A 21464-nucleotide genomic window follows, 5' to 3' on the forward strand; every position below is an offset into this window, starting at 1 on the left:
GTAATCTGCTAACCCCCAATTTAGGCAACAGGAAACAAGATAAATGACACGTAATATGACTACTAACTCCATGTCTCTGGAAAATCAAAGTGGCAGAACTGACTTTCTTGGCTTCACAATGTATGTGAATCGCTTAAAAAGATGAAAGCCAACAAATCCCGAATCGCTTAAAAAGAGGAAAGCCAACACTTAAAAAGCTCAACTTGCCAGCTAAAAATAACCAGAAAGATGCAGGGAAAGGAGATTTGAGAATGCGTGCAGATAGAGTTTTATAGATCACATGTGTTTGGCTGCCTCCAAAAAACAAACAATAAATAAAAAGAAACAAAAAACAGCTCAAATCCCCAAAACACAACCGAAAAGTAGATACCTTGGCAGGGTTTGCTGCAGGGTTGCCAGGGCCCGTGACTGTTCCAGTAAAACTGCTGGGGTTTGTCTTCAATTGGAATATTGAACGAATAGCGCACATCAGGGTTGTATAACTTTCCCACCGACAACACCTGGGACAAGTGGACAAAATGGAGACGATGTTTGCAGGTCTGGTGATTCCAAGTGGAAGGAAAGGGTGGTGGGCTCATGGCCAAGTTTTTACCTGAAGCAAAAGTTCTTGTTCGATGCGGTCTGTGGAGTTAATTCTTTCCACTACATTGTCGGACCCGCTGTACTCTATCACAGCGTTCCCAATGCGGATTTCCCTTTTAGACATTGTGACCACGAAGTCTCCATTTAGCAAGAATTCACCTTTACTGCTTGATAAAGCTGTAGATGAAAAACGAGAATTCACTGATTTTCTGCCAATGACTCACTGTCTGAATTATGAAATAACACTCTGATAGGCAGAGAGTCAGAGTGCAAAGAATATAGACTTTTCGGCCAGACAGGATGAACTCAAAACTTAGTTTTGCCATTTGCCAGCTCCATGCCTTGGGAACTCACTTTCCCTCTCTCAGTATCCATTTCCTTATCTCTAAAATGGAGATTAAAACACCTGACCCTGTAATTATATTACTGAAATATAATATATGGGTCTTAATTAGCATGGCATTTGATATACAAGCCCTACATTATAGGATTACTGGTGGAAGCAAAAGTCTCATGATTTGAAAATATGTACTAATGAACTGAACATTACAAAATCGATTCCCATGCAAATATCCCTATTTTCTGTTAGGATTAGTTGAGTCTGATTAGTTGAATCTTTGTTAGTCTTCTTTCACAGATATTGAAATCTGAAAATTCACAGCCAACATGATGCTTAAATGTCACTTTTTTCACTGAGGTCTAGTAGAGTAGCCAACCTCCATTATGGCCCCAATGATCCCTCCCTCCTGATATTCACACCCTGTGTCGTCCTCTCCCACATGGAATAACACTGACTGTGTAATCACTGCGATTATGAGGAAATGACAGACTGTGACTTCCAAGGCCAGGTCTTAGGCATTGGGGAACTCTTCCTTGATTCTCTGGCTTTGGAGAAGCCAGCTGAACCTCCATGTTGTGAGAATATCCAAGCAGCCCCACTGAGAGAGTTCCTGTAAAGAACTAGAGCCTTCTCTGTCAAAAAGAGTGAAATCTTGTCATTTGCAACAACGTGGATGGAACTGGAGGGTAATATGCTAAGTGAAATTAGTCACTCAGAGAAAGACAAATATCACATGACTTCACTAATATGAGGACTTTAAGAGACAAAACAGATGAACATAAGGGAAGGGAAACAAAAATAATATAAAAACAGGGAGGGGAACAAAACATAAGAGACTCATAAATATGAAGAACAAACAGAGGGTTAAGGGGAGGGGTTGTGGGAGGAGGGATGGGCTAAGTGGGTAAGGGGCACTAAGGAATCTACTCCTGAACTCACTGTTGCACTATATGCTAACTAATTTGGATGTAAATTAAAAAAAAAAGAAAAAAAAAAAGAAAAAAAAACAACTAGAGCCTTCTATCAACAGCATCTGAATGAGGCATTTTGGAATGGAGCCATCAGCCCCAGTCAAGCTTTTGGATGTGATCACAGCCCTAAATGAAGTCTTAACTGCCACCTCATGAGAGACCAAGCCAGAAACACCCAGCTCTGCTGCTTTCAATTTCCTGACACACAGATACTGGCATATAGTAGACAGTTGCTTTCTAAGCCGCAAAGTCTTGAGATAATTTGTTATGCAATAAAAGATAAGTAATATACCTTTCTGGACCATTCTTTTTAAAACTGCAACCCCCTCCCACTACCACACAGATTCCATACTTCCCATACCTTTCCCCTGCCCTTAATTTTCTTCCATAACACTTTATCCTCTCTCTCCCCAAACAAGAATGTAAGCCCCATGAGGGCAAGGATTTCTGGACCCCTTTATGCACTGCTATATCTAGTTTCAAAAAGAGGACATGGTACCCCATCAATAAATACTTTGTTTTTGGAAAGAATGACTGGATCTACTGCACATCTTGAAAAAGATGAAAAAATCAGAAAAGCATGAAAAGTCATATTGTCCAAAATATTAGCCAATTGAGAGCTTGATGGAGTTAGACCACTTACAAACTTAGGGAAAGTAAATACAGTGGACAGAGAAGATAAGATGACAGCTGCTTCAGAAGAAATCATTTACCTAAGTCCAAGTGCAAGAGAGACTATTGAGAAAGTGAATAAAGCCCCAGAAAGCTTTAAAAATCTTTTTTAAATGTTCATGCATTTTGAGAGAGAGAAAGAGAGGGAGGGACAGAGAGAAAGGGAGATACAGAATCCAAAGCAGACTCTCGGCTATAAGCTATCAGTGCAGAGCCCAAGGTGGGGCTCCAACTCACAAACCGTGAGATCATGACCTGAGCCGAAGTCAGATGTGTAACTGACTGAGCCACCTAGGTTCCCCAGTTCCAGAAAGCTTTTATAAAAATAACTCCTTGGGGCGCCTGGGTGGCGCAGTCGGTTAAGCGTCCGACTTCAGCCAGGTCACGATCTCGCGGTCCGTGAGTTCGAGCCCCGCATCGGGCTCTGGGCTGATGGCTCAGAGCCTGGAGGCTGTTTCCGATTCTGTGTCTCCCTCTCTCTCTGCCCCTCCCCCGTTCATGCTCTGTCTCTCTCTGTCCCAAAAATAAATAAAAACATTGAAAAAAAAATTTTAAAAATAACTCCTTTTCAGATTTTTCAGTGAAATTCAAACAAATTTAAGCAAAGAATGTACTACTCTGCTAGCACATAATTTAACTGGAAAACTTAGGTAGGAATATTTATCAATTGCTTTATCTTATCATCTAAAAACCTGGGCATGATTGACATGAAAATATAATTTTATTGAACGTAAGAAAAAACAAACTTATCTTCATCCTACTTGATTAATTTCTCAAGAGAAAATCCCAATCGTATCTTTCCCCCTTAGTATTTATTATACAATTTTGGTTTTATTTTAAGTACCACTTAATTTTTTTTTCAGTTCTACTACTCCTGGAATAATGAATCCTTCTGAGTATTGGGCTTGACATAAAACAGGCACTCAATAAATCAGAGCTATTAAATATTTCGCCCTGAACAAAATATCAGAAAAAGGCCCTCTTACCTTTTATAAGTGGTGCACAATTAGTAAATCTCAGTAGAGAGAGAATCGAAATGCACAGGCCGTGTATTTAAGTGAATAAAAGGCATGTGGAAATTTAACTTGGGCAGCAGGTAGGTTTCATCCCAGGTGCCAATGTCAACCAATTTATCCCAGCTGCTCCAGAAACTATGCAGCGCACGATTCATGAGGTCATGCCTCAGCATCACGTTAGTGACATTGATCTTGGTTGTGGGATGGAGAGCCGAGCTGTCTTAGGCATTTGCCAGATTCTAACCTCTCTTTCACCGATGCAGGTGATATCTTGTCTCCTACCAGGCAGGCCAGAAGCAGCGTGTACGTAGGAGAGGTGTAGAGGGTTTAGGGAAAGTTGGCCTTGCAGAGACGCCTGAGGGCTAAGATGAGGCTCTGAACATTCTTGGTGGCTCAGTGGCACCAGGGTCCTTGTTTTCTTGGACATGGAAACCCCACAGAGTTCAGTCATTTGGACACTACACTGATGCAAGAACTACTCTTTCTAGGGTCACTGATCAAGTGCATTGAATTCTGTCCCTAATCTAGCACTTTACTTACCCACTCATATAAGCCCTACGTTGGTCCTGAGGGAAGAACGAGATACCTTCATATGAAATGGTTGGGAAGAATGTGGTGACAGGGAAAAAAGCTTTTAAAAACACAAACCCTCCAAAATCTTGGCTTCTTCTTGACCCCAAATCCTTTGATAATCCTCCCTACCTATACAACGCAGTTCAAACTCAGCATAACCTGCCTGGGTCTTTGCCAATCTTATCTTAACCTATCTTTCCAGCCACACTATTCACTGCCAACAATAAACCTCAATTTCCATTCATATCCCTAAGTCAGCCATACGTTTTTCTACACTGAGGTAGGAAAATGAAGTGGGTTAAGGGTGTAGGGTCTGAAGTCAGACCAGTAACGATTCCAACTCTTTCCACTTTCTGAGAAGTTTACGTGACCTTGGGTAAGTTACATAACCTCTCTAAGCCTCAACTTCTTCCTCTGTTTAATGGGTTTCTTATTGGATTGTTACAAACATTAAACAAGATAGTGCACACTGGCTGCAGCTGCTGTCCGATCAGGATGCCTTCATATGCGCTGTCTTCTTACCATATCTTTACGGATGCCTAATTTAGGGATGGGAAAAGCATGACGTAAATATTATTAAAATACCTTCCCAAGGGAAGGTGATTTCTAATCATGGGAAGTCTGTCTCCAGAGCCTGTGAACCACTAAAATTTTCTAACGACGAGGTCAATGAACGTCTGTTAAATGAGGGAATGAATTCATGCATGCTTTCTCTAACATACAAGTTGAAATCAAATATGGTGAGCCCCAGATTTGAAAAAATTTAAGTCATTGTTTTTGCCAGTCAAGTGACCATGGAACAATGCACTTTTATAACCCCAGGAAAGGTCCTGGCCCATAGTAGGTGCTCAATCAGTGACGTTGAAAAGAAGGAATGATGGATCGGACCTGACATTTATGGCAAGGAGAACAGAGTGCTTCCAGGCAAATGACCGTTTCCCTGTCAGTGTAAACCTCTGACAGCCTTGTCTCCCCTGCAGCTTCTGCAACGTGACATCCACAGGCCATGCAAGACGCAAGAGTTGCAATGGGTCACTGATTGGAGGCGAGGTTGTTTCCGTGGTCCCTCAGACATCCCGAGGCTGCCTCCTAATGTGGGTCATTTACACAGTGATGGCAGGACGTGCTGCCAGCAAAATCACCCAGTCCTTTCAAGGGAAGTCGCCTGCTGGTTACCCAGCTGATGTTTCACCAGAAGGGGGGAAATGAGATGTCACAAGGCCTGTTCTGTAAATTAAGCGATAATCCAGTTTTGGTCGTACTCAAAGAGCAACCGTCTACCGCAGGTCCATTCTGGGGCTCCTCCCCAAAGTCTCCTGCCTTCCTCTCCGGCTTGTGCCAACTCGGGCCATGTTCCCCTTCCCTGTGTGCTCCTTCTCTCAGTAGATGGTGAGGAGGGAAAGAGATAGGAGTCGTCAGGTGAACTGAACTTCGTGCTTTATCTCCAACTGAATTGATTCCTGTCTTCCCGTTGCCATAATTAATCAAGAGCTAAGTGAACTGGAGACAACACGTATCATGGCAATGGCCCCTTTTTCTCCTAAAGAAACTCGAACATGGTGGCACTGGGTGCAGCTTGGCTCCAACCCAACCGGAGGGAGCGGGCTGTGTGAAAGGATGACCTTTGACAGGGAGACTTTCTGCTTCGGTACCTTGTGAAACAAATAGCTTCCTGCAAACAACAGTCTCCTGCCCAACCTTCCACTAATGCGATTAGGGGAGCTAATTTCCTGGGTTGGTTTCCCCCCCATTTCACCCATCAGAGCTAGGTTGCTACAAAGGCCCTCTCCCCTGGAAACGGCTCCCTCACCAACGCATGCGGAAAGAGCGTGGTTTGACTGGCCTTTAAAAAAATGTGAGGGAGAAGGATGAAGATACCTCAGCGATGGAAACAGCTGTGGGTTTTAAAACCTTCTTGGAGCATTTGCTCTACCTTCCTTCGGGCCGAGCGTAAATTTGTACACACCTCAGATTGGACGACATCATGTTCTTCCTCACTTGTTAAGAAGCCACTGCAATGTTCAAAGGCCCTGAGGTCTTGACTTTCACACTCAGTGAACTGTGACTGGCCATCTACGCCTGCATACTTCTCATTTGCTTCCAGAAAGTTCTTTGGTCAACAGGTGACTTTACCACAATATTCCACTAAAGAGCCACGAATGCCTCAGCCTGCATGTCCCAGATGACAAATCTTCATGAATTTTGCTTTCATTCTTTACAAGGAGATTGAGAAACCTCCAATGAGGAATACAAGGTTATCAGGAAGGCCTCCCCAATTCAGGTGCCTGGCCTGGTTCATGAAGTTCAATTGAACTAAGGCTACTACTTGGAAGATCTTTCCAAGAAGGGAAAGAAGAGAGAAGAATCCTTCTCCTTTTCAAGGAAAAGAAAGAAGCAGGTCAACATGGCTTTTGGCTTTCAGGAAATGAATTAATAAAGGAGGTTGCACGCGATGCTGCAGGATTTAATTAGGAAGTACCAGGGCCATAGCAGCCACATGTTCAAGTTTATAACGCAGGGCACGAAAAACAAAAACAAAAACAAAAACAAAAACAAAAACAAAAATGCTTGACCTATTTTGCTTGGTGCTGAAATGAGAAATGTGGATCCTCCCCAAAAGTAAATTGAAAAGCATCCCCAAGAACTTTGTTAATTGTTTTATAAAGTCACCATTCATTTGGATATCTAGGGTGGGAAAAAGTTGACGCAGTTACTGAGTGAATGATTCCAAGTGACACTCCGTGGTCTTTAAAAGAAGGGATGGTTCTGTATATTTACATGATAATCTCATCCCCCCGTTAAGCACATAGGAAGCACCCAGTAAAGACAGCATAAGTTGGGGCGCCTGGGTGGCTCAGTCGGTTGGGCGGCCAACTTCGGCTGAGGTCATGATCTCACACCTTGTGAGTTCGAGCCCCGTGTCAGGTCAGGTCTGTGCTGACAGCTCCGAGCCTGGAGCCTGCTTCAGATTCTGTGTCTCCTTCTCTCTCTGCCCCTCCCCCGCTCACGTTCTGTCTCTGTCTCTGTCTATCTCAAAAATAAATAAGCATTTAAAAAAAATTTTTTAAAAAAGCATGAGCATTGACCGTCTAACAACTGAACAATCATTTACTTAGCATGTATATGCATCGTCTTTACATCAAGGACTAATGATATAAAGACACACCCTCTGGGGGCGCCTGGGTGGCGCAGTCGGTTAAGCGTCCGACTTCAGCCAGGTCACGATCTCGCGGTCCGTGAGTTCGAGCCCCGTGTCAGGCTCTGTGGGCTGATGGCTCAGAGCCTGGAGCCTGTTTCTGATTCTGTGTCTCCCTCTCTCTCTGCCCCTCCCCCGTTCATGCTCTGTCTCTCTCTGTCCCAAAAATAAATAAACGTTGAAAAAAAAAAAAAAAAGACACAGCCTCTGACCTTAAGACCCTAGTGGTCATATGGATAAATAACAAATTGTCTCGTCTCAGCTAATGGCAACTCTGTCTTCTCAGCTGCTCAGGTAGAAATCCTGGCATCACCCTGACTTCTCTTTTTCTCTCTCATATACCATATTCAATCTACCAACAAATCATGATGATTCTGCCTTCAAAAAATATCCACATTTCAACCAGGTACTGTCACCTCCAGTGCTCCTAATGGGGACCAAACCACTAGCATCTCTCTCTTGGACTACTGCAATAATTCCCAACCAGTCTTCTTTGCATTTACTCTGTGCCCTTCTTCCAGCCTAAGTGCTCCTCTGAAAACACAAATGTGATTATATCAAGTTATTCCTCAGCTCCCAACCTTCACTAGCTCCCCATGTCTCCCAGAGTATGAGCAAGTCCTTTCAATGGTTATATGGCCCTATATTATCTAGTCCTGGTAAATGGTTAGCCTCATCTAGAACTCTCCTCTGTGCTGCAGCTACAGCCACACGGGCCTCCCTCTATTCTCGGAGCAATCTAGACATGCTCCCATTTCAAGGATTTTGCACTGGCTGTTCCCTCTGCCTGGAATGCTCTTCCCCCAATCAACCTGTTTTCTCCTGCTACAATGCAAACATTTCAGCTCCATTGTTCCCAACTCATCCTCAGTATCCCAATTTCCCTTCTGTTGTTCTATTTTCTAATAGCACTTCCCACCTTCTAACAGTATACAGTTTGCTTATCTGTTAAGTTATTGCTTATTGTTTCTCTTCTCTCACTAAAAAGCTCCAAGGAGACAGTGATTTTTACTTACTTATTCTTTTATTTTGGCTTATTGTACCCAGAAGAGTGCCTGGCACATATTAAATAAGGGAATGAATGAATGAATGAATGAATGAATATACACTGCAGAAAATACTATGATGAAGTTGTGTATACATATCATACTGGATTAGCATGCGTGGCCAAAGGATCATTGTCTACTTATGAAGAATTTCATGTAGATATTCCAAAATACAGATAGGGATTCTAATTTGATTCAACAAATACTCACTGACTAGCTCATGATGCCCAAATGTGTGGAAAAAGCCTCTACAGAGGCTAAATTCAGATAGATTAAATAGAGTTTCTGCCTGGACATTGTAAGAGAACAAGTACATTCATTTCTTTTAAAACGTGACTGCCCAGCCAGACTGCTGTGATTTCTTCTAGATCAGAGGGCAAGCCACGCTGCCTTCCGTGGCTCGGAGGAGTCTGGTTGTGCAAGGTGACCAGCTGAATCCCTTCAGTCATGACCTCACTCCCCTTGTCCTTCTCTTAATTAAAAGTGGTTGGGAAAATTTCATAATCACAGCGGTTTACAGAAGGACAAGTTGACGTGGGATTGGGCTGAGCAAACTGTTGAAATGAACACAGGGTTGTTGGCACGTTGTGGTTTAAACAGAAGGCACAGACATGAATTAGTCATGTGCCTGGACATGAGAGAAGGATGAAGAATCTATAAAGGAACAAGGCGGGCCATTCTAGTCATGACATGAGAAAAATGTACCACTCTAGAACCTTTTGGAATAACAGGGCGTAACGAAATGTCGAATAGGTCCACACCAGTGGTCTATAACTGGTTAGAGCTGACACCACAAAAATTAGGGAAAGTGGTACCTTTACATTTTTATGCTGAACTTACAAGGTAAGCGCTTTCAAAATCTGATGTAGGGCCTTCCTATTTACTGCGATCCAGAATAAAGCCCTGATATTGACTAGGGTAACTACACGACTCTTCATTCCATACTTCGAGGGTATACACATGAGGGAGAAACAAAATAAGGAATTTCAAGATCAACTTCTTGTATGAAAACACACGACATCTGAAAGCTCTCTGTGCGCAGAAGGGGGAAGGAGGGAGCACCTGCCAACGGCTCCAGAGAACCAGAATTCCCGCCCATGGCAGGGGACAGGCCATCTTACCCAAGTAGTTATCATCCTCTGATTTCCCTGAGAAACTGTGCTGCCGCACGTCGATATTGGTAGCACCGGCTGGAATTCGGACCACAGTATTGTAACCTGAAAAGAATTTAGCCAAAACTCAGTATTCCACAGCACAAGTCACTTTCTCTAGGTATGGAATAAAAGGTGGGCCACGCAGGGGAGTAATACAATTCTCACTCTTGAGTGTCTTCTAGCCGGACAGCTAAAGTACCCTAACAAGACTGACTTTACGCCTGACATGAATACTTTTACATACTACATGCGGTTAACAATTTTTAAACTTCCCTCTCACAGTTCTTAGGGACAGGTTCTTACCATAATGCACTGTGTTAAATGTTCCTGCCACTGTTTTGCACGAAGAATTATCACCACCACAAACTCCACATTTATCTCTCCGGGCTTTTGAGTTTAAAACGTGGTCGCATCCAGCTTGCTTTTAAGAAGAAATGTTTGAAATGAATGGTAAGTATTATAAACTTATACAAATCATAAAACATTATGAAACGGCAGGTAGCATGTTTGTTTGAATGACGCATTCCAAAAATGACAAGAACGTCCCTTTAAAGTTGAAACGGCTGAGAACTCAAATTGTCTTTAGCCCTGGTGTGGAAAATGTGGTCCTTGGACCGGCAGCCATGGGCATCTCTGAGGCTGTTAGTAATGTATTACCTTGGGCTCCACCCAGATCCACTGGGTGGAATTCGGACATGCTGGAGGACACTTAGGTGCTTCATCTACAGATTAAAGTTTGAGAAGTACAGGGGCGCCTGGCTGGCTCAGTCGGTAGAGTACGTGACCTTTGACCTAAGGGTTGCAGGTACGAGCTCCACAATGGGTGGAGAGATTAGTTAAAAATAAAATATTTAAAAAAAAATAAAGTTTGAGAAGTCTGTCTACAAATAAGTGGAATAAATGAGAAAAACCGCTCAAGAATGAAGACATAGGAATGCTGGCGGGGGTGACTGTATCCAATTAAAGATCTGCTATCTCAGGGCACCTAGGTGGCTCAGTCAGTCAAAGCAACTGACTTCGGCTCCGGTCATGATCTCGTGGTTAGGGAGTTCGAGCCCCACGTGAGGCTCTGTGCTGACAGCTCAGACCCTGGAGCCTGCTTCAGATTCTGTGTCTCCCTCTCTCTCTGCCCCTCCTCTGCTCAGGTCTCTCTCTCTTTCAAAACTAAACATTAAAGAAAAAAATGCCTCTGAGGAGAAGCTCAGTGTTTTACTACGAACGGACTGACAAGCAAACATGGACTGTGCAGTTCTGAGTTGGGAAATGGGTGAAGCTCTCAGGGGCTCATTGCATCAGATCCGACTGACTAGAATCCCCATTTTCCTGGACCACACGCAAGGAACAAATAAATTATCTCAAAGCCTGGCGACGCTAAGAATGTTTTCTGATTGGTAAGAACAGTGAAATGGTATCAAGCCCTCTAGGAATCACTGCACTCGTGCTTCATGATCTTCCAGAAGTTTCTCCATGTCCCATCCAAGACTAACAAACAAGTAGGTCTCAGGTAGAAGCTATGGTGTTTGAAATCAGAATGAGAAATCTGATGGAGGCCTGGCTGAAGTCTGATTCCTTACGACGTCTTTCTGGAACAGAGCTATTCAGTCTAGAAAACTCGCTGTGTGGGAAGCATTTGGTTTAACCTTAACCAAATGGTTAAGGGTTAGCCCTGAGGTTACAGTAAAGGAAGGTGTGTGTGTACAAATTATTGTAATAAATTTTCGCGGGGAGGTTTCGCACAGATCCTCACAGAGGTTGAGAGTGCCGGAAAAATGCAGGACGCCGGTTCTCGAACTTCGGCATCACAATCAAGCGATGCCACTGCTGATGCTGCCCTGGGAAACACGCTCGGAAAACCACTTCCCTGGAGACAGCGCACAGATATTCGCCGCTGGTCTCTCGAGGAAGCCACAAATCACGGCTTAGCAGCAAGACAACACGGTGAAGGAAACGCGATGTGGGACTCACCCGGCAGAGGCCTTGGACACAGATATCGCTGGTGTCTTGGCCACAGGGCGTCCCATCTATCACTCTGTCTCGGAGCTGGTAGTAGGCCGTGTTACCTGCCACCCTGCAGAACAACTTGCAACGGTCCTTCATCAAAACTAGAGAGGAAACACACGACGCAATGTGAGTTTCGGACCTGGACACCCAGGCCGGCCTGCCGACCAACCACGGCACCCCCCCCCCCCCCGGTTGCACTTACTTCCACTGTACTTAGGGACCCAACGCACAGTGGGAAGCAGACCGTTGATGTTGAAATGCTTCCCGTCAAACTGAGCACACTGTTCATCTCGGAAGTCTCGCTTCTGCTTGAGACATGGCTCTGTGTTGCAGGACTTAAACTTCATCCTACGTCCTACACAGTACTTCCCACCATTTTTCGGCCTGGGGAAAGAGAAAGAACACACGCGCTGTATTGCCAGGGATTTCTCCCCACATCGCTCTCTCATCCGTGGTTTCCTGTCTCCCAGGGAAGCATGTCTAAAAGGGGCTGATGACAGAGGACAGGACTGAGGCTCTGAAATCTGCGTGTGCATTCTGCTTTCATTACCATGAAGTGTATGACCTTGGGCAAGTCACTTAGCTTAGCTTCTGAGTCCAGAAGCCTCAGCCCCTCCATCTATAAAAATGGGAAGGGGTTATTGAGTAAGGCAGTGCTGAAGATGAAACGTTAGAGCACATAACTTCGAGTTTGAAATACAAAGCCTGGGACCTGCTGGGCAATAACCTGTCCTCTCTCTCCTGAAAATGCAGTCCTTTGGTTTTCAAAATGTGGAAGGTAAAAGGCCCAGAGGAGTCATTGGAATGCTCCCTGTCTACTTTTTGTAACATGACAGTCTCACAGGAGACCAGCCTAAAACCTGTGCTATTCTAGTTACATTCATTCTCTCCCTCCCTCCCTCCTTCTCTCCACCCTCACAACCATTGTTTTTCTTTGTTTTGTCTTACAAGTGAGACGGAGTAAAAGGAACATCCCCATATTGTGACTAACTTAATAGGAAGAGCAGACTCGTTTCATTAACTTTTGTGTGACGAGAGGACGGAGGGTGCCTTGCACAGCACCAGAGTGTAAATTTCATCTCGACATGCAACCCCGAATTAGATGAAATTCAAATGTACATGTATTTTCCAGATGTGACCCAATGACTAAATTATACAACGTTTCTCCTAGCAGTCCACAGCTTGCCAAGTTCATCATGGAAACGGGAAGATCAGAGAATCGTAGGAAGTTGGGCTCGCCCACCCAGGGCTGGAGGAGGTCGGATTTCGCAGCTACTCTACGGACATCTCTGAAACGGAAAGAAAGTTTTCCACTTTTCTTCTTTAAAATGAATCTTTCAGGGCAATTTGGAGCATACAAAGGGGTTTTTGTTTTGTTTTGTTAAGCTGGGACCTGGGTGAATGGGAAAGACATCCGTGCCCATTTATACAACAAGAGCCGGTCCAACAGAATAGGTAAGGCTCTGGAGGTAGAGCTGGGTTCCAGTCCCGACCCTACCCTCGGTGCATGACTTTAGATGAAGTTCTGAAGTTCTCAGCCCCGGAGTATCAGTTGCCCCCTTGTCTAAAATGAGCACAAATAGTAGATGCTGAAAACGTTAGCTACTGTGCTAATATGTCAGCACCCCCAACCTAATCTGATCCAACCGTGCACTTTGAGTACCGAATCTGCGCTAAGACATGGTATGCAGCGTGAAGGCAGGACTCAGTGCTCCTGCAGAGCACCAAGCGTCAGGAAGGGCCACCCGCCATGAAACTGTCGCAACGTGCTCCCTAGATCAAACATGCGGAGACTAAGGGAGGAGCATGGGCTTTGCAGCCACACACTGGACACCTTTGTGGGCGCTACCTGGCCTCTCTGAGCTCCATCCTGCATGTAGAACAGAGGTGATATTGTACACCTGCCATGAAAAGCTCAGAATCTGGGAAGCTTAGTAAGGAGGCAGATAAATATTCAGTTATTTATCACAAAGAAAACTGTATCTAGGGATACAACATGGCACCTAACCCAACAATAACTGTGTCTCATTGTTTCTCCATGAAACACAATTAAGCCCATATGCTTTCTAGCTCCACTGTGCACTTGACTCCCTAAAATACACTCCTATCTTGCCCAAGGGTAAGGCAGAGGCAGTATTTTTATATCGAGCAACAGGAAGTTCAGAGAAGTCAAGTACTTTGTCATGATCACACAGATAAAAAAAGAGAAGAGATAGGACTAGAATTCTAAATTCCCTGGGTTCTTCTCTGTGCTCTTTCTGCTACATTATCCAGGAACTATGGTCAAGACTTTTTTTTTTTTTCTTCCTTTTTTGGTGCCATTTAGAGATAGAGCCTTGGCTTCCTGAATTCCCAGCTCTTCTCTAAGTACCAAGACGTCCTAGTCCCATGCACACAATATCACAGATGATACATGAGTAACAGATCAGGCCCATATACCTGTTCAGGTGAAACGCATTTTAAATGTGCTACATGTAAGGCCTCTTGCAATTTTTCCTCAGATTGAAATGATCTTTGCGGAATCTTCTTAAAAGGCCCACTAACTATGCAGGATTAATCGTTTATTTATCGCCTGACAGTAGCTCATTTTTCTTTTTGAAATTAAATTTTCAAAAGTTGGTTCTTTTCTTTTGGGTGTCTTATACAACAAGTCTTAATGCACCCCAGAAACGGCCCACATGTAACAGTTTTTTGGGCTGTGAATAATAAATACTTACAGGTAGTTTCCCTTCAGAGGAAAGGGACGTTTGCTTTTGACCACTATCGAGTGGCAAACAGCATTCACTGACTTACTTTTATAAATGACATTTTGAAAAAACAACACACAGAAAACCCTCCATGGGAGAGGCAGTGTTGCTGAGGGTCATAGGTTGGGACTGTGCAAACAGAGGGTTTGAATCCCAGGCCTGCCTCTTAATAATGGTGCAGTCTTGGGCAAGTTGCTTAATCTTTTGAAGGATCAGTTTCCCTATCTGTAAAAGGGAGATGATCCTAATATCTACTTCATCAGGGTAAGCGAGGGTCAGCTGGGTTAATACATTCAAAGCACTTGAACAAGGCCTGCCACACTGTAAATGTTTAGCTATTACAAGAGCCTGCCAACCACAGCCTGTGGACCAAATCCTGTCCACTTCCTGTCCTTCCCTGGCTGTGAGATAAGAATGGCTTTTCTATTTTAAAAAATTAAGGAAAAGGTGCTTAGGTGGCTCAGTCGGTTAAGGTTCTGACTTCGGCTCAGGTCGTGATCTCACCGTTTGTGGGTTCGAGCCCCACACCAGGCTCTGTGCTCACAGCTCGGAGCCTGGAGCCTGTTTTGGATTCTGGGTCTTCCTGTCCCTGCCCCTCCCCTGCTGAATCTCTCTCTCTCTCTCTCTCTCTCTCTCTCTCTCTCAAAAATAAACATGAAAAAATTTGATTAAATGAATAAAAAATAAAAATTTAAGAAAATATAAAACATATTTTGAGACACATAAGAGTTAGATGAAATTCAAAGAGTAATATCCATAAATAAGGTTTAATTGGAGTGCAGCCACACTCAACCCTTCACATGTCGCGGGTGTCTGTCTCTCACTGTATCAGCAAGGTTGAATAGCTGGGTCACAGACGCTCTGATCCTCAAGTCTGAAACACTCACTGAGTGCTCTGTGGCAAACACGTTCCTTTACGGTAAAGCTCTACCCACCCGTGAGCCACTCTTGCGTGCAAGGCACCATGCCACTTTCTGTGACCGTGTCCAGCCGTGCTGTAAGGCAGGTAGTGGCAGCCTTGCTCCTGAAGGCTTGTTTGAAATTGTTTCAGAAGTGTTAGGTAACCTGGCAAGGTGACATGTCCATCAGGTGAGACCTGCTGGTTGACAGACCAACGCAGGTCTCCCGGATTCAAAGCTCATGATCTGGTGTCTTTCCTCGGCTTCGTCTCTTGAGACAGGCCTCTTTCCATATCAAGACTCATTCTGTGACTCTGCTATTTTTTATGTAAAGACAGATTATATTTTGTCAACAAACATAAATTTGCCCTCTCAGAACATGTGCCTTTTCTCTTATCCCAGAGTACCTCTGCCTGATTTGCAGTGACTGCGTAACAGGGAAGGCTGTAGCCAACCTAACTTACCTTTCAGCATGGAAAAAATTCATGCTGTAATTTAATAATTTCGCTGGATGGGAGTATTTTTTTTTTCCATGTAGACAAATAATAAAAATTAGAGGAAATGCAGCTTTAAAAAATAGTATTAACCACGGGGCGCCTGGGTGGCTCGGTCGGTTGAGCCTCTGACTTCAGCTCAGGTCATGAGCTCACGGTTTGTGGGTTCGAGCCCCACGTCAGGCTCTGTGCTGACAGCTGACAGCTCAGAGCCTGGACCTGATTCGGATTCTGTGTCTCCCCTTCTCTCTCTGCCCCTCCCCCAATCATGCTCTGTCTCTCTCTGTCTCTCAAAAATAAATAAAAATGTTAAAAAAATTAATTAATTAAAAAAAATAATATTAACCACATTTTCCTGCTATTAAGATCCTTTAAAACATTGCAGGTCAAATACAGATGGAAAGGACTTAATGAAACTGCTAGGTTAATTACTATGAAAGTAACTATATTCAGCTCAGCTGAGCTGAATCTTTCTTTCAGGCACATATCACCCAACCATGCCTATTCATATACAAAGAAAATTCATGATACTGCATGGCCAAAGCTACGAAGGAATTTTTGCAAAGATCACCACACGTGTGTTCATCCTCCAGGAAAGCTAAATTTTGGTCGGCAAATGGGTTTGAACAGAAATCTCGGCTTCTGTGAACACTCAAAATGAATTGCAGCAGGCAGATTAGGGTTAGCACAGGGAAGGAATTTCTAACGATTCGACAGGCAGCCCCAGAAGGTAGTGTGTTTCCTATGCTGGGAGGGTTTTGGGAAGAGGTCTAATGGACAACTGCAGTGGATGCTGAAAGGCTATTCAGGGATTAGATGGGATGGGCCAGAGAGCTATACTTGCAATCATTAATGATCCTTCCGAACAGAGCAGTCTAAAGGCCTGGATATCTTTATTCATTCATTAGTTAATAGCTTTCCCACAGCAACTAATTCTTGAATTTTGAAATATGCTCACCCAACTCAGTGCCTGAAGAAAAAAAAAAAAAAACGTTGCTGCAACCCTTTCCAGCCAAATGAGCGATTCGTTTCCTTAGATGAAACAGACATCTATTACCTTGCTCGTATGCCAGATTTCATAAGCAGTTACTATGGTGAAAGCCTAAATGGGAAAATATCTAGTTCACAATCTTTTCCTCACACCTATGAGTTTCTTAGTTTTTAATTTAACTCACCTCCTAACTTAAAAACAAAACAGAAGCACCAGAATAGGGAAGGGAAGCACCAGTTCTTTCCCAAAGAACTGGGACAATTTTTTTTTTGATGGACTGTAAAAACTGTATACATTTTTTTTTCTAGCTACTAGGAAGCTCAGAGTCAATTCAGAGCACGAAATAACAAGTGTAGGGCCCAACGGCCTGATAAATGTGACTTCTAGTTCCAACGGTGGCCTTGTTTTGGTACCCTAAGTTATGCTTTTGGCAGTTATGATTTTAGGTTTTACTGTATTACATGTTTCTTACAGCTATGACTGGGTGATCATGTAGTTAATTGTTCAATTCAGGACACTTAGAGAATGTGAAGGGTAGCTAAGAATAACTTCTCCTGGACAACAGTAAACTGGGACTGTGTTTACAAATCAGAACATAAGCTCTTATCTACAGGGCATGAGTCAAAGATGGGATTAAAAAATAAATAAAACATTTAAAGACAAAATATTACGGCCCTATTCTCATGATGGCAACTCAGCAGGACCGCCTACTAGCTGAGAACAAACACCTTTTGACCAAAATCAGAAAGCATCTGGTTTCTACAGCTTGTTCACGAGTATGCCGTTATCCCATGTGCAGGACAAGGCTATTTCTCTTTTGTAACTTTTACGCTTTCAAGGGAAACAACCGTAAAAATACAGCGCAAAGTATGGATGTTAAATACGTTCTTGAATCGCATGAATACTGTGGAAAAAAAAAATAAAAACAACTCAGGGTCTTAATAGAGACATACCTGGAACTAAAAATGGGGCTCTACATTATATTCAAAGGGCTCCTCAACCCGGGAAGAGGCAGGTTGCCAGCTCCAGGGGCACCACTTCCCTCAAACGCCTTGAGAGTCAGAAGCAACTACTAGTGATTCCTGCATAATGAACCATCTGCTCTGTGAGTTTCTCTGAACGAGCTTTCAAACTGAGATTTGGATCTGATTTTCCCTGTTCTGTGTCCCTTTCTCTCGTCAAACTGACTTCCTCAAAGTTTTCGGAGGCAGACTCCTTCCTCAATTCACAGGGACATCCCAAAGTGCAAATAACTTGGAAGCGCTTTCATGAAATGGTGTCAGGGCTGACAGTCAACTGGGGGGATTGTATTCTTTTAAAACCTCCCATAGCAAACAGCAAGGACAAGGACCTCTAATTGAAGTCTTTAATGATCAGCCCCTAACTTGTGAATGCACGGATCTTTGCTTCACTTGGAGGCTCGAGATCCTTTCCTGCTGAGATCTTTACGCTGGGTGATTTTCTTTGTCTGGCTCGTTCCAATTATGAAGTGATTTATCTCTCTCCACTTTCTACATTACCTCTAGAATTGCTCGAAGACTTAAAAAAAAAAAAAAAGACCAAACACTTCTTTTCAACGACATATTCTTGAGTCACCATTTCAAAAATGCCTACTGTTGGCAACAGTCATATCCTCACGACAATGACAGCTCACTAAGATGGTAATAATGTGGCTCCATGTAGCTACTGCATAGTTCTTAATTTTTTTAAAAAAATGTGTCATATTTGCTATTAGCTTCAAATGCTTTATTCTAAAGCTTCAATAATACCAACAGCTAAGATTTGTAATTGACTTGAAAGAAGCAAGTAGTGGAACACTATATACAACATGATCCTTATTTTATATCTACGGAATACTTATTTCATATAATACATATTACATGACAAATCTTTTTTAAAAGTCCAAAGTGATGCACGTCAAATCATTTTTCCCCGGTGATTTCTTGTGGGGAGTAGGTGGGAGGGAGGAATGATGATGACAGATTTTTTTTATTTCATATCGTTCTGTGTCTGAATTTTTTGAAAGCATGTACTAGGTTTAAGCTATTACTTAAATAACTAACAGAAACTATAGACTCTATTGATCATCTACTGTTTACTCTTTATACCCATAGCTACAGACTACAGTCTGTGTCTTAGAGCTCTTTAGTTGTCTTTACAGAGGCTAATATCACATGGACATGAAATAAAGGTTGGACTGTGGACAAAAATAAAGGGAAACAAATGGATTGTCATTTGTGACTTGCACGAATGAGTATTTATTAGGCCACGGCTGGCAACAGTGGCCTAAAGGTACGTTCTTTACTGGTGAACACAATTCAGATTTTCCTTTTTTTAAAAAATTTTTTTTAATGTTTATTTATTTTGAGGGAGAGAGAGAGAGACAGAGCATGAGCAGGGAAGGGGCAGAGAGGGACAGAAGGAGACACAGAATCGGAAGCAGGCTCCAGGCTCCGAGCCGTCAGCACAGAGCCCGACGCGGGGCTCGAACTCACAGACTGCGAGATCGTGACCTGAGCCGAAGCTGGATGCTCAACCGACTGAGCCACCCAGGCGCCCCGATTCAGAATTTTCTTATGAAAAAACTGGAAGCTTTGCCAACACGAGGCCCCTTTCCTACCTGTGAACTCCAGCTAAGTCTGAGGAGCACCTGTATGTGGTTTCTACCACCTTCTTATACAACCAAATCATACCATCCCAGTATATACATACATTAATATACTCATCGTGCTACGCTACCCTAATATACGGCACCCATGTCACTGTTGTACCTGTGTGCTTCTGTCTACAATTCAGGTGGCTACCCCAACACAGTCTGTGAAAAAGAAATGAATACTACCGGATGAAATCACTTTACCTAATCCCAAGACAGCTGGTTTTTAAATATGGTTATCGGTGCATACATCTAAAAACTATTACTAGTCTACGAAGACTTCTTGGCCCCCTAGCCTATACAGGTTTGATGGCAATAACGTGATGCATTAGCTTCTAGTTGATGCATCTTGGAGTCACACAAAATTTGATGTCATTCCTTATCATCAAAATCTGATTTTTTAAAATCTACTTATAAATACGCACGCCTCCTGGGCTAGATGCCAGGGGAAAAAAAAAAACAACTTCATTTGAACAAGTGCTACAAGGCTAGGCTGGTCACATAAGGAGAATTATCCTGAAAGGCAGGATACTCCCAGGCTGTATACTGTCTAGTTGTAGGATGGGCCTTAGGTGTCTTCCCCGTAAAACAACTAACTTGATTCTAAAAGTAATTCCTGACTTGAGGTTCTCAGTCCCTTAGAGTCTGCTATCACCATGGGGCTCCGTGTGCCCTGTCCCACATCTCAGTAGCTAACAGGAAAGGGTACAAGTTACCTACAATCTGGATGGAAATTTCCAATTCCTTCATTGGCCAGCTATACCAAGCTCTGGAGGCAGGGAGATATGCCTGACTGTCAAACTGTTAAACAGACCAACCAACACAAAAAGCATCTACTGGGGTAGACCGAAGTCTTAATGGAGGATGGTGGGAGAAACTAATGCTACAGAAGACAGTGCCTGGGAATAAACTGATTGGATGCCACCAGTCTAAGCAGCCCTAGAAAGGCACTTACTCTCTACCAGGGAAAGAGTTTTCCATCTGCTTCCAGCCGAACGATTCCCTTCCGGAGGGCTCCCATCGGGCCGTCCCAATAATGACAGCAAGGAGTTCTAGGACTTACTCTGGTCTGTTGCACTCACGAATGGCAGTTTTGATGCCCCCTCCACACGTTCTTGAGCAGGTTCCAAAGTGACTCCAACTTCCCCAGGATCCATCAGTCACAGGGACCTCCATTTCTTTGGGAACACAAAATCCAAACTTGCAGTGCTGTGTTTAATAAGGGGAACAGTGAGGGAGAGCTCGGTGCTGGAGACGTGATAGGACCCACTGTCCTTTTGATTATATGGCATACTTCATCCCCCCCCACCCCACCTCTCCCGCCACATGCTAGTTTGCAATGCTGCCATTTCATCATCTATGTGAATAATGAAAACTGTAGGGATTTTAGTCTCGTCCTTATTGATTTTAGGCCATGTCTTCATTTACCACTTGCTTGAATAAAACTAACCAATGAGTGGTTGGTTCCAGGCTCTCAGGGTAACTCCAGTGGCCAGGCTCAAAGCGCTCAATTAGTCTATTTGGAAAAGTGAGGAGAGGAAGCGGGCAGACTGGCTGCAGACGGGGCCAAAGTGAGTTACTGGATTTGCAGAGCAAATGTCCATTAAGAAGGCCCAAAGATGCTGTGAGCCTGGTAAAATATGTTTTATTGCTCCCCGCAGATTTGAAAAGCCAATTTTAATTAAGTGGCAGAGAAAAAAAAAAAGCACGTTAGAGGATTCCTATAAACTCCCTCCACCAAAGCACACAGGATGAGACTAGAGCAAAATGGACATATTCCAGAGAGCCCTAAACTTTATTGCTTTTTTTGTTACTAATGGTTTCAGACTCTCCAGCCTGCAGCAGGAAGAAGGCCATGATGCTTAAAACAAAACCAAACAGAATAAAACTCCTCAGCAGGACAAGGGATTCGAGAAGCCCATTTCAACCCTCTGCCATTGTTGGGGTGTGAGGCCCTGACACAAAGCGAGGTCACGGAGCAGCGGACAAAGCGCTGGCTGCAGTGGCGGCAGGAGGGTGATGCCCCGCAGCTTGCTCAGATCTCTGAAGTGAAGCTGGTGGTGGCTGGCTGCCGTGATTTATCTGCAGGGAGGGCAGAGGCAGAGACAGAGGCCCACCGAGGCCGGGGC

General features: G+C 43.6%; 1 protein-coding gene across 2 annotated transcripts in view; it reads right to left on the reverse strand.

Annotated features, from left to right (window-relative positions):
* The window catches only part of ADAMTS9 (ADAM metallopeptidase with thrombospondin type 1 motif 9), a 160787-nt gene that overhangs the window by 94622 nt on the left and 44701 nt on the right, over window positions 1-21464 (reverse strand). For both annotated transcript variants that reach the window (XM_047096973.1, XM_047096972.1), the window contains 7 exons: window positions 20399-20544; window positions 11754-11935; window positions 11516-11652; window positions 9854-9971; window positions 9518-9613; window positions 593-759; window positions 371-500 (listed from right to left, as the gene is read on the reverse strand). In XM_047096973.1, coding sequence (XP_046952929.1) covers window positions 371-500; window positions 593-759; window positions 9518-9613; window positions 9854-9971; window positions 11516-11652; window positions 11754-11935; window positions 20399-20544 — 976 coding nt within the window. The remainder of the gene's footprint in view (window positions 1-370; window positions 501-592; window positions 760-9517; window positions 9614-9853; window positions 9972-11515; window positions 11653-11753; window positions 11936-20398; window positions 20545-21464) is intronic.

This window comes from Lynx rufus, unplaced genomic scaffold (genome assembly GCF_022079265.1).
Source record: "Lynx rufus isolate CCGP_SWC_20201006 ecotype Redwood Valley unplaced genomic scaffold, mLynRuf1.p SCAF_4, whole genome shotgun sequence".
Classification (NCBI taxonomy): Eukaryota; Metazoa; Chordata; class Mammalia; order Carnivora; family Felidae; genus Lynx; species Lynx rufus.